This window comes from Pinus tabuliformis, chromosome 9, assembly GCF_031772625.1.
Source record: "Pinus tabuliformis cultivar Carrire ecotype Pingquan chromosome 9, CPIR1, whole genome shotgun sequence".
In the NCBI taxonomy this organism is placed as follows: Eukaryota; Viridiplantae; Streptophyta; class Pinopsida; order Pinales; family Pinaceae; genus Pinus; species Pinus tabuliformis.
Window position 1 is genome coordinate 472,466,649 of NC_142307.1, and position 13,675 is coordinate 472,480,323.

Here is a 13,675-nt window from a genome sequence, read left to right on the forward strand (position 1 = left end):
GGAGAGAGGGATGTAGAGCCAGCGAGAGGTTCACCCAGAGGCAGCCAGGAGCTGCGCAGTGCCTCAGAGAGTCAGCATGGGTGACGCAGAGGCTCTAAGCGCTGGTGCAGTGCCTCCAGAGGCTGACGTAGGGCGAGCTAGGGTGACGCTGGGCATATGCTGGGACAGAAAGGGTTGATGTAGTCCCTAGAGGTTGACGCTGGGGTTTTCGTGGGGCAGATTGGAGCTGGGAGCTGTCGGAGTGTTTATCCGGGGTTTTAGCCGGAACATCTGTCTCCCACTGAGAGGTACTACTGCCGAGATTATTCTCTGTTGGGTGAGCCGGTTTTGGCACCCAGATTGTATTCTGAAACTGCTTAATAATTAAAACCCTCAGATAGTTGCACTGGTTTTCCCGCATTGGGTTTTTTTCGAGGACATTGGTCCAAAAACAACGGTGTCACTTGTGTGCTTGTTTTGTTTCCTTCAATTGATGATCTAATGTGTTGAGCATGTACTTGTATTTATTTTCATTATTTACATGGTAAATAACTTGTTAATTAATTAGAACAAGTAGGCAGAAATAAATAAGAAAAGTACATGAAGGGTTTCTAACAGTTAGACTTAGAAATTCCAACATGGTATCAGAGCGTGGTTGTAGATCACAGGAGAACTGAGGACATCAGCTGAGCAGAGCAGCAGCAACAGAAAACAATTGTCTTGAGTGACAGAAGCTGTTCCTAGCAGAGAAGTAGCAAGGAAGGGGTGACGCAGTGCCTGCGTCATCAAGTTTGAGTTGGGAAGAGGATCAACGCAGTGGTAGAGGGGAGCAGACTCGACCTACGCAGTGCCCGGTCATCTTTCTTAGTCAGGAAGGATTGATGCCCATGGCCAGGATGTACGGATTTTACTGGTGCTGGGATGCGCAAAGCCTAGAAGCTCTAACCTTCAGTTTGCTGGGGCTTAGGAGGCTGTGGGTAAGTTGTAGAGTGAAGCTGGTGGGGTACTGTAGTCAGAAAAGTACCTAACAGGGCAAGACCAATGAGGAGGGAGTTGCTGCCAAGGATTTCTAGCCAAGAAATCCTGATCAGTGGTGCAGTTGCACTAAGGATCGGCACGGGGGCATTTCGACATTGGCAGAGGGGTTTCTAGGAGGGAAATTGAGGCTCAAAGGGAGTCACACCGAGAACTTCCAGAAGGGAAGTAGAGGAGCAACGAGATGGCAGTGAACGGGGTAAGAGACCAGGACAGACTAGACGGAGCCTCAAATTTCGTAGTCTGGAAAGCCAGAATCTTGTCCGTTCTAGACAGGAATTGTGTCAAGCACTTCCCAGTTGACCCAACTGAGAACGACAAGTATGAGGAGGTAATGGCGAGGGCCAAGAGCATCACCCTTGACGGGGTCAAAGACCATGTAGTACCACATATTGCTGAAAAGGACACGACAAATGAGATGTGGGAGGTCCTAAAGAAATTGTACCAGCATACTTCTATGCAGAGAAGGATGCTACTAGAAAATCAGTTGCGGTCATACCAGATGCAGAAGGGAGAACAGATCGACACCTTCCTCTGTCGATTGAAGGAGATTCGGGATTACCTGACTTCCATAGGGGCCATGTCGGATCAAGAATTGATGGTGAGAAGAGCCTTGAACGCAGTCTCTGAAGACTGGGAAGTGTTTGTCCAGAGCATACTAGGCAGGGTGACCCTTCTAGATTGGGAGGAAATGTGGGCGGCTCTTCGCCAATAAGAGATCAGAGGCTAAGCAAGGCAGGAAGTAGCGGCAAGGGGATCAGAATCGAGAAGGAGGAAGAGGAGGATGCTGCCCTAGCATCTGAGGGAAAGCAGGAGAAACGGAAGAAGGACCTCTCCAAGGTCAAATGCTTCAACTGTGGGGAACTAGGTCACTATGTGAGCCAGTGTCCGAGGAAGAAGAGCAAAGGAGAGGCCTCCGAGACCAAGGCAGCGCCAGCAAGGGTGGAGAAAGAAGTGGAGATAGATGATGACTGTGCCATGAGTGTTCGCACACCACTTGAGCGGAAAGGGGGAGACATCGAGTTGTAGTCAGACGGACTACTGGCGATGAGGGGTAGGATCCTCGAGGTACCCAACCTCTTGGACTATACCTTGCTACGGGAGCCCCGAAGAACAGTAGCAGGATTAGCGGATGTCGGTAGAGACGGATGCGGAGGGAGAGACAGAGGGAGCTACAGTGCAGGAGTCCCAAGACAAAGTGAGGCAGCAATGTGAGATGCATAGAGTTGTTGCAGCAGTGCAGAGGTCAGAGAGGGAGCACTTTTTAGCGACAGAGGGAGCTTCAGTATTGGGAGTGTTTCTAGCTTGACAGAGATGTCAGAGTTGGGAGATCAGTTACTTACTTCTTAGTAACTGAGTTGTAGTGCAACAGTTAGCAGTGGCAGTGCTATGGGCAACACGATGCAACATGATGAGAGGGGTTGCAGTATAGATGCAACAGTGGCAGTGGCAGGGCCATGGGCAGTGGCACGGATGCAGTGAGAGCTGCCGTACAGATGCAGTAGTGGTAGTGGCAGGGCCATGGGTAGGAGTACATGATGCAACAGTGAAGAGGATGTTGGGCAACAAGCCTAGCATCAGCACAGGGACCGAAGTGGATGATTAGGGTGATGCTCAGTGAGGAGTATTACTAGAGCACAGTCCTCGCTAAGAGGGAGTGTTGATTTGGGGTAGCATCAGATGTGCTCTAGCCACAAAAATTGGTGGAGAGGCTAAAGCGCATGAGATCTCCAATACCTAGAAATGGTTTAGGCAGATTCTAAACAGTTTGGGAGATATTAAAATAATTGATATTTTTAATGGAGCCCCTAAGTCTAAACTTAGGGAAAATAAAATATTAATGTGAATTAATATAAAAATGTGTTAGAAGGGTCCAAAAGTCATGGATCAAGCCATAGTTAATCTTAGTCGTTGATTAGGGACTTAATCTCAGCCGTTGAATTGTCAACGAGAAAAGTATAAGAGGAGGCTTGAGGGTCACTTGGAGAACACACCGAGTTAATCAAGATTTTGATTTTTTCGGGCAAGGTTTGCTGAGGAAGTCGAAAGAGTGATCAAAGTTGTAGCTGAGGGGCAGTGAATACAGAAGAAGAGAGGCAAAGATAGTACTAGGGGGATCAACGTAGAATTTGGGAGAGGGGGACGCAGAGCCAGCCAGGAGTTGCGCAGTGCCTCAAAGAGCCAGTGTAGGTGACGCAGAGGCTGTAAGGGCTGACACAGTGCCTCCAGAGGTTGACGTAGGGTGAGTTAGGGTGACGTTGGGCCATCAAGGGCTGGTGCAATCCCTAGAGGCTGACGCTAGGGTTTTCGTGGGGCAGATTGGAGCTGGGAGTTGTCGGAGTGTTTATCTGGGGTTTCAGCCGGAACATTTGTCTTCGACTGAGAGGTACTACTGCCGAGATTATTCTCTGTTGGGTGAGCCGGTTTTGGCACCCAGATTGTATTCTGAAATTGCTTAATAATTAAAACCCTTAGATAGCTGCACCGATTTTCCCGCATTGGGTTTTTTCGGGGACATTGGTCCAAAAACAATGGTGTCACTTGTGTGCTTGTTTTGTTTCCTTCAGTTGATGATCTGTAATGTGTTGAGCATGTACTTGTATTTATTTTCAGTATTTACATGGTAAATAACTTGTTAATTAATCAGAACAAGTAGGCAGAAATAAATAAGAAAAGAATGAAGGGTTTCTAACAGTTAGACTTAGAAATTTCAACAGATTTCTCTTTGAAATTGACTTGGCATAGTCACACATTATCCTGAAGAGATTGTCTTTAGAATTTGGTTGGGTTTGGTTATGGTTTCTCTGGTTAAAGGGATTCGCTGGGCATTAAGAACTGAGGCACCTTCTTGACACATTCTCTTGGAACAAAACGCGTCTGTATAGTGGCTAAGGTGTTTTTTTGCTCTTGCTGGGGTTTGTTGTTGGTTATGAGGCAAAATTCAAAGGCTAAATTTCAGCTCTTCCTGAGGCTCATATTTTTGGCTGATTGTAGGTTCTAAAGTCATCTAATTTTTGCCTTTTCTGAGGCTAGTTCGTGGGTCAAGAAGAAAACGTTGTGCAAAGTTTTTCGGAATGCCTAAACTTGACTCTTATTCGAATAACTTATGTATCTTCTCAACGCCAGATCTTCCGCCCTAATCATGTGAATGATCATTGTTGAGAAATATAGGGCAACATTGTTAGGGCTTCTCATTAATTTGATTTCTCTTTTACTTGACAATTTCTTGTGATTAGTTATTTCTTCTTCTTCTTTGTTATTACATTATTATCATCAAGACAATTGCCAAAACTTCAAAGACAACAAGAGAACACAAGATATAGGTGCTCAGCTAGGGAAATACCCATTCAAACTCTTCCACTAGTAGATTCAAATAAGATTGAGACATTCTTGACCTTTGACCAAAGACATAGACTCACTCCATCCACCAAGTTAGCCCTTAACACAAGTAGTAGTCTAGAGCCTTATCTTCTTCTTCCATGCAACTTCTGCAACTTGATCTCTTAATCTTGGCCCCTGTAACTAACTTCAAGATCACATTTGTGATATCAAAATTTCGGTTCTCCATAGCTTGATAGACTTCCCTTCTTCTTCGCTTGACTTTACTCTTCTTTTTCTAGGTCTTCGCATTACCTTTATTGAGCCGACACTGTAGATCGAATGTATGTATATGAGTGCTCTCAATAGGTTGAGTTGCTTGAGTATATATAGTAGAATGAGGCTCCTTTGAGGCCGACTTATAGGAGAGGTAGGCCGACATGTAGGAGAGGGGCTGACTTGGTGGAGGAGTGCCTATTGACATAGAAATATTTTTTCTTCTTTGACTAAATGTGCCCATGAAGGGTCTTTTACAGCATGAATATAACCTTGACTCAAGATATAAACCCTAGAGCACGCAATGGGTGCTTTGACATATTGACCATTGACACAAGCATGAAACCATGCTTTAATAAGTCAATCTTTCTTTAATAAAAAAATATTTTTCTTTTCTTTTGACAAATATAATTGTGAAGACTGACAATAGTTACATTCTTCAACACTCCCTCTTAACTAGGGAGGTATTCATAATTGCATATATATAGAGGTACATGGAATATCTCAAAATGATAAGTTCTACGAAGAATCACAACACGCGCAGTGCTACAAATTAGATACCTGACCAGGGTATTCTAATTGGGTGGGACTAAGGTGTGTTCCAAGCTTTAGCCACTCTAGGTACCATCAAGCTTTAGCTCTAACACCAACCAAGGGATCTAGGTGTGTATCCAAGGTCAAAGCTCCAAGACCAATGCCACCCTCCCTGCTTGGAGATCTAGACATCATCATAGGCCAGCTCATGCTCATGAATATATCTATTATATCAAAATGGCACCCAATGCACTATCTAATACGTATAATATATAGAAAACACATAACCAAGGAGGCTCTAAATGGAATCTACAACAAAACAATAAAACTGTAGGACTACAAGTCACTAATACAAAATACTATCTAGTGATCACTAGTCACTACGACTAACCAATGCAACATCATCTAGCTCAGACTTTGAATCGGAGTCAGACCTCCTCAATGCTGCTCCAAAAACCAACTCCAACTGCTAACAAACGCCACATAAATGCAATGAGATAGCTGTGAGGAAATATGAGGAGGTTGGGTCACCTTTATAGGCGTGGGAGAGGGGTAGAGGTGCTAGGAAATAGTTCAAAAAAAAATTGATTTCAAGTTTGCCCAACCCACCTTTTTTTCCCACCACCGAGGCTGGGTGTTTAAAGTCAGGCTTGTCCGGTCCGGCCGGTCAGTTACCGAACCGGCCGAGTTGGTGACCAACTCCGCTAGTTCGGTAATAGACCGACCACCAAATCAGATAATTGACCTAGTCGGTCTCTGCAGGGGTATGGCTCAGTCAACCAGGTCGAGTCTGAGTCAGGCTGGCCTAGTTTTAAAACATTGGTTAGCACCTTGTTTACATTCTCAGGAAAATTCAAAATGATTGCAGGAATTGACTTTGTCTTTATTCAATCAAGTTACTTTGCCATATGAAGGGAAAACTATGTTAAGCCAGGTTAAGTAACTATGAGCTATAAGGCACATTAATTTTTTTGAGAGTGATCTTTTGAGGTTTGTGGTCATTAATGATCATTTCAAATATTAAACAATGTTCACACCAAGTTTTGTAACCAGAAGCATTGTAGTTTTCGTTTTTTTACTGGTGTTGCAAAATCATTTTCCAGCACCTATAGGATTTTCCTGTTTTAGTCACTGTTTTAAAACGCAGTTTGCGAATAAATGGAGATGAATTTTGGAAAATCAAAAGAGGTTTTTTTGGAGGGAATGGACCAATTAACATAAACCTCCCTTAGTTTTCCAACAACTATCATGGTTTGAGAGATTCAGATGTATCTTTGAGGCCTATTTTTCCATATTTTTCGAAATTCTATTTCTTATAAAAATTCCAAGTCAATAGCTGAAGGTCACCTCATCAAATTTGACTTGGGGATTATATATTATCTCCTCCTTGATTATTTCAAGCAGCAAACTATAGATGGGTGAGATCCTTACGAAATATGAAGCCACGATGTCATTGTTCGTCATCCTTACGTTATGAAGCTCATTCTTCAAGCTCATGGCTTGACCAACATTCTTGATAGTAAATAGATTAGTTAGGGCATCATACATCTTCTTGGAAGTATTAGGCTTTGCAATATAGGGATTAGATTATCTTTAATGGAGCCCACAACAAGACTCATGACAATGATGTCATCCCCTTTAAACTTCTCCATTCCTACAGTATCTGCTGATTCCACAACCTTCCTTGTTACAATATCCAAAACTTTTTTCATTGCAAGAATAATATCAATTCTAAGTTTCCAAGCTCTGAAGTTTGAGGCTCCTTCCAACTTGTTCTTTGATTTCATAGAAGAAGCCATGGATTCAAATCAACAAGGAGGACTTTGACAATAGTGATCTCAATGTGGGCTTGGATATCAATGTTCCTTCCTTCACCAAAGCTCTGATAACATGTTGATTTTCTAAGTGCGATAGAGACTAGTACAATATTTCTGAAAAACTGATAATTACTTTTGATGTTGATCTTCTTTTAAATTATTCCAATATATCATTTGACAATTATACTTTAGAAATTCAACCATACAAGAACAATAGAAATGTAGATATCACAATGCACAAAGAGAAGACAAGATCTACCTTGGGAAAAGCCACTAAGGGGAAAAAAGGCAACAACCGTTTCAATAGAGAAATTATTTTGTTCAACATGAGATACATCTAGACCTTCTAGTCATTAACTAGGTCACACCTAGTCAAACCCTCCAATTCAAGTCTCCCAATCTGATCCAACACTTTTCTCTTCCTGATCTGTCTCGGAATTTCGGCCCTTTTGCAATTGCTTGAATTCCAGAATTTTGGCCCCCAGTAACTACCTAGAAATTTCAGCCCATGCAATAGAAACTACCTAGAAATACGTGAACTATAAAGAGAGAGAGTCTATCCACATGTGCGAGCTTGAGAGGGAAAGAGATCCAATTCATCCTTCTTTTTAGCCTTGTCCTTCTTGATCTTTGCTAGGATGCCCATAAACTGTGTTCTTGAGAGAGTGTGAATCGGTGCCTTAAGGAGGAGGTTGAGCTGCCTTTATATAATTTTCTACCTTGGTCGAATGGGTGTGACTTTGTTTGGGCTGACTTGACTTGGACGGAAGGTTGATTTGACAAACTTGGAGCCAAAAGTTTCAATTTCAAAATTCAAATTTTCCTCTTTTAAAAGTCCAAATGGGACTTTACTCAAAATATAATTTTCTTTTGACTCTAGCATTTAAAATATGCTTTACAAAAATCAATATAAATACATCAAGGGCCGAATATACATTATGAAGACCGACCATAGTTGCAAAATTCAACACTCACCACCATAATTTGAATGAAAAAGTTAGCTTCCCCGCTGTGGTTCTTCCCGAAGTATGATGATGATATCACATCTTACTCTTTTCACCCTTGGACCCTCTTGCTTTCATCACCAATTGGAAAGGTATTGAGAATGTTAAGCATGGTGTGGTGATCTCTTTTCAACATGGCCCTTACATTGAGCAATCTAGTTGTTATGATCCTCCATCTCCTTCTCCTTGCCCTTTTCAATATGAATATGAGTGCATCAAGCAAGGTCCCATATTGAAGGAGGCTTTTAAGGTAAAACTATAAGCTTGATCATTGAGTTCTCCATATTTAGGGTGGAAGGGATGAGCCAATGGTGCGGGCCTATTTCATTTACCCCCTTTTTTTCCATGACCCCTATGCATAACTCTAAGTCATCTAAATTTCCCGCCTCTTACCCTTGTGATATCGCACATGATTTTTATGTTTTTTCTTGGTTCTATTCATGATTAATTGTAAGGATAGGAAGAATGCTATTGATTTACTAATATATTGGTTACACTGGTTATATGACTATAGTTAGCTCCTACCCTTGTGATATTGACATGATTGTTATGCTTTTTCTTGGTTCTATTCATGATTGATCGTAAGGATAGGAAGAATGCTATTGATTTAATAATATATTGGTTACATTGGTTATATGACTATAGTTTGCCCTTGGATAATATAACATGCATGGTATTGTAGGATGCATTGCATGTTTTCTTTTGCATAGCTACTATCGTCATACTATGTTCTCATGCTAGATTAGATTGCATTGTAGATTATTATTGCAATTAAAATATATTTACTTTTTTGTATGGATTTATTATTTGATGAGAAACATGGGTGATAAAAGTACGCTCAATGCACATGTTCCCAATAGTTGTATTGTGATGTGCAGGATACAGGTTTGCAACTTAGGAGATTGTTGGAGTTCTCATGGACTCCTCATTCGAGTACATGGATCATGTACTCTACGATGAGTTCATGTCCTAGTTGGAGCCAGATGTAACCCACCAAAAGTGAGTACCCTTTGGAGAATTTTTCTCCTAATAATCTTTTTCCAACTGACATCCAACAACCCCTAACAACCACCTTATAGTTGATGTGATGTGTTATTTTATCTCTGCCACTTGCATCGACCATATGTTTCCTCGCCCATATGTTTTCCCGCCTAGTAATCAAGTGATGGCCATATGAGTGAGGTAGATCTCATGCTTGTTTTTTGCCCACGTGCTAATTTGTAAGCCTCGACCATATTTTGCAGTTTGAGTTTTCTTTTTTCTTGTGGCCATCATATGCTCTTTTTGTTTCTTTTAGCTACATCAACTTCCCAGGGTACATTTCTAGGCCCTACCCAGGTATGAGGATGTGTGGATGCCAAATCCCAATGAACCAGTGGTCAGTTGAACCTGAAGAAGGGAGGTGGAATAAGGGCTTGTAATGTAAGATGGAAAGTAGTATGGAATAGGGAGAGATGGGGCTATATTATCTCAATCATTGCTTCCAAAGTAGTGCCCCTCCTATACCCGTTGGGCCATTAAGGGAGGTCCCACTAGACTAGGATTGAAAATTAACCTCCCATTAAGGTGAGGACAAGATCACGACCAACACCCCTATTTCTTCCAAGTTACCCAATAATTCATGTCAAAATGCCCAAAGACAAGCAAGCATAAGCACCCAATTGCAAAATGAATAAAGTACCTTTTTATAAGAGGCCCAGCTTCCAACATGTGCTCTTGCCAGGTGGGTGAGGAAACATATGATTGACGCAGGTGGCAGAGATATGGATGGGACATCACATCAGCTACTTTGTGGCTCTCAGGACTGCTGGCTGCCGGTTGGCAGAGATGAATAGGGGAAATATTTCTCCTAGGGGTCACCCTCTTTTGGTTGGTAATAAGGCCTAGGATACCATATTACACAGCCTCCACATGACCTACAAGGCTTTGGCTTGAATTCTTTGGGCTTACAATGGTGCTCCCAACAATGAAAATGTGTATATATTTACCCCTGCTGAAAGAGCGGCAACATGTCCAAAAACATTAGTAAAGTGTTGTAAGAATTGAAAAATGTTGGAAGACTAGAAGTTTTTTTTTTTTTTTTTGTGTCTATAGGAGTCAACAACTAGGCTGGTTTTGTACTCGCGTGACATGAGGTTGATTCCGACTGCTACCACTATAACCCCTAGGTGCCTACGTATGCCCCTTTTGTAGACACGGGTAAGTCGAAGGGATTTGAAACTTGAACCTCTTGGCACATAGTAATAGTTACTGCTTGGGTTCACTGTGAAAGTAATGGCTAGTGCAACTATGACAACCATTGTAGTTTATTCTCTACAGTTTCTTTTCTCATTTTAATGATGAACTTTGTGTGTTTCATGGCTTGTAGGACTCTTGAAGTGAATGTTGTTGTCACATTGGGGCTGCTCTCAAGTTATGACAATCATTGTACCAAGGCAAAGAGTCAAGACATATTGTTAGATTAGTTGTGACACCAACAAGGTTTGTGGGTTATGGTGTTAGCTAGGCTGATGGTGAACATAGGTGAAGTAGTTCACTTTACAGGCATGCTGGTAGTTACAACATAGGCTGTGGCATTTGCTTCACACCTCAGGTTATAGCATCACTTAGGATAGAGATACAAACAGGGTATGTCTAGTTTTCACCTTTATATAATTGATTTATATCCCAAAAAATCATCATTATGTACAATATATTGCATGTCCTCAATGTATTAGTAGACATGAGATGATCATTCCAATAAGGGGACGAGATGGAGTTGAACTATAAACCTTAAACAAACACTTTGAATGTAGCTTGGTAACCTTCCACACAGCACTCATGAGGAAGGTCTTCTCTCTATTTAAAGGACCTCATCTTCCATTCACTTTCCTTAAGAGAGAGAATATATTCTATTATTTGATCAAGTTCATGGTATCATCTTAGATCACTAGTGTTTTGAGAAGTTCTTTTCATCTTGCCCCATCTCTGATCATATCATCTATCTCTTCCATACGTGACTAGCAGGCCTTACGTTGTAGGAAAACATGTTTTCCTGGAGGATTGATGGTTATCAGACCTCAAATTTGTGCTCTGCACGTTTATTCTTATATTATGACCAATGAGCCTTCACATTTTCTGGCTCTGCTCTATCCTATTTTATTTGAGTTTTGTTTGATGGGTGGAAAGATCAATTGTGATCATTCCTCTCTGATGATGAATCCTATTCTCTGGAACTTGTTACTAGACACAACATTATTGTCGCATCCACCATCATTGTACATTGCTTGGTTTCAATTTTTCAAATTTTTGTTAGTTTTTTCTTTTTTCGCAACCTCACTATATTACTCTTTAAATATACTGATGAGTTGTTCTAAATATTGTCTTATAATAATACGAGTTTGACGAGTATTTTCCAGATGACCATATATCGCATATCAAGGCATGCAAAAATGACGTTCTTTCTCCCATTGCTGTTCTTCCATCACAAACTTATCTTGTATGCACTTATGGCCTTATGCTTTTCATTTTCAACCAGGCCCCTTAGAGATCTCGCTATAGCTTAGAAATGATAATATATATTGGTATTAGTCTTTGCTTAAATCTAGAACCATAGCAAATTGAGTGGAAAATCATTTTGTATATAAAATATCAGACTGACTTTGAGTATGTATGACTGAAATGTTTATGTCATTATTGCCTATCTGGTGTTCTAATGTTTAATGATGAGATTTTGCAGATTTGTGCTGTTTTGTACCCGGGAGATGCCACAGAAGAAGGAAAGCTTCTGCGCTTGAAGCAGCAGTTTTTTCTATGCAGTGCTTCTTTACAAGTATGTTGAAAATTTTATCCTGCAAGGTGCAATCTTTTCTTGAAGTTCTTCTAAAAAATAGTCAATAGCTGGTTGGTTTTTGCCACCTCTTACATTCTAATGTTTGCAATATTGTCAACTGAGCTTCTTTAGTTGCATCTTAGACTTTAGTCTGTCATCTATAACTATTTTTGCAGTGTTTGAAAATGTTACATTAATGTGTCGTTTTATGTAGACTTATAGAAGATGTTTGTCAAATACAAGTTTTTACAACATTCTAGAACTGGTTGTCTCACTCAGCCTAACAGATCATAGGTTACTTATCTAAATGGAATTCCAGTTATTAGTTAGCTCACCAGGGTTGTAAATAAGGAATTTGGTTACAATATAGCAGTCTTATCTTTTGATTAATTAATTAATCAAAAGGCCCTCTCTACAAATTAATTAATCTAAAATAACACAAATTGGGGCTTCTAATTCCATTTGTACAAATAGGGGCTCAAGCGCTCAAAAGATGAAAAAAAGGGTGCTGGTGCAGCATCTAGCCTCCAAAGGCCCTTCTGCATGACTTGCTCCCAAAGTCTTCCGATCTGTCATCCATTGGCCCCTAAATTTGAGCAGATAGCCCCAAAAATTTCTCCCAAAGTAGACAAGTGTGGCTACTCTGTGGGCCTGCTAGCCTTGAGGTCCACCAAGTAGCTCACCTTTTTTCATAAGTATTCAAATCCTACATCCACTAGCCCCCCTAAATTGGGTACATGGCCCTAGAGCCTTCAAATGATGGTACAAGAGCTTCCCAAGCTCCATATTCAACCTCCAAATGATTCCAATGTGGAGATGTTACCCACCAAAAGTGGGTGACCCCATAGGAGAATTTCTCTCCTAGACATCTTTTCAGCCAGCAACTAGCAACCCCTAACAACCACCGATGTAGCCGATATATTGTGCCATTTTATCTCTGCTCCCTGAATCATTCATGTGTCCCGTCGCCCATCTGTCGAGAGCATATGTTCGAAGGTGGGCAATCCAACTTGGAAGGTATGTTTTTCATTGTGCAATTGGGTGCTTATGCTTGTTTTTCATTGGGCATCTTGGGCATGGATTATGGGGTGACCTGGAAGAAGGAAGGGTTTTGACCGGGGTTTTGTTCCTCACCTTAAATGGGGGTTAAATCCTTAACCCTAGTCTCATGGTGTAATGTTCCTAATAGAAATCTTATAGTGATAACCAAAGACATGCAAAAATTCAACACAATTTTTTTTCACTAAACACTCGTAAAACAGAAAATTCTCCTTGAACGCCAAAATGGGCAATTTTACTTATATAGAACTGCGCGAGTACAATAGGAAAATAGGAGTGCACCTAGGCTTGCACAAGGAAAGCTACAAGCCTCAGATGGTCAATATATCAGTGCCCAACTGCTATAGAAATTTGTCCTCCTGAAATCTGCGCTGACCCAGTTTTTCTAAATTGCTGGCTATCTTGAGACCTTGATTCAACCCCTAAGGTCTGCCCAAAAAATTCTGTAAAATTAGCGCTGAAATCCTTGCCAAAAACCTAGAAAGGGTTTGCTTTGGTTTTGACCCTCAAAATTCGGCCCCAAATAGCTTGGCCCTTCTCCACAACCAGAAAATTTCATCTATAGCCGAGAGTGATGTTTGCTGCTCCCAAATTGCTAGAAATCTCCCCATAATTACCTTCCAACCAAAATTTGAGCAACCCAACTCCTCAATCCTCCACCCAAGACTCCCCACACTTGACACCCACAAGTCACTGTGTAGGCCTGTAGATGATGATGTAGTCTCTCTGCCCAAAAATCTGTACTGCGTGAGGGACTCCCTCTTCTCCTGCAAATCCTCCTCCTTTACCTGGAATTTGGCCAAGAAACACCCCAACAACAATGTAATTTCTAGCTTCGGTAC

General features: G+C 41.2%; 1 protein-coding gene across 1 annotated transcript in view; it reads left to right on the forward strand.

The window, feature by feature from the left end:
- The window catches only part of LOC149149241 (alpha-glucan phosphorylase, H isozyme-like), a 282,919-nt gene that overhangs the window by 109,952 nt on the left and 159,292 nt on the right, over window positions 1–13,675 (forward strand). Inside the window, exon 8 of the mRNA XM_089443518.1 lies at window positions 11,682–11,774. Within this exon, the coding sequence (XP_089299644.1) occupies window positions 11,682–11,774 (93 nt within the window). The remainder of the gene's footprint in view (window positions 1–11,681; window positions 11,775–13,675) is intronic.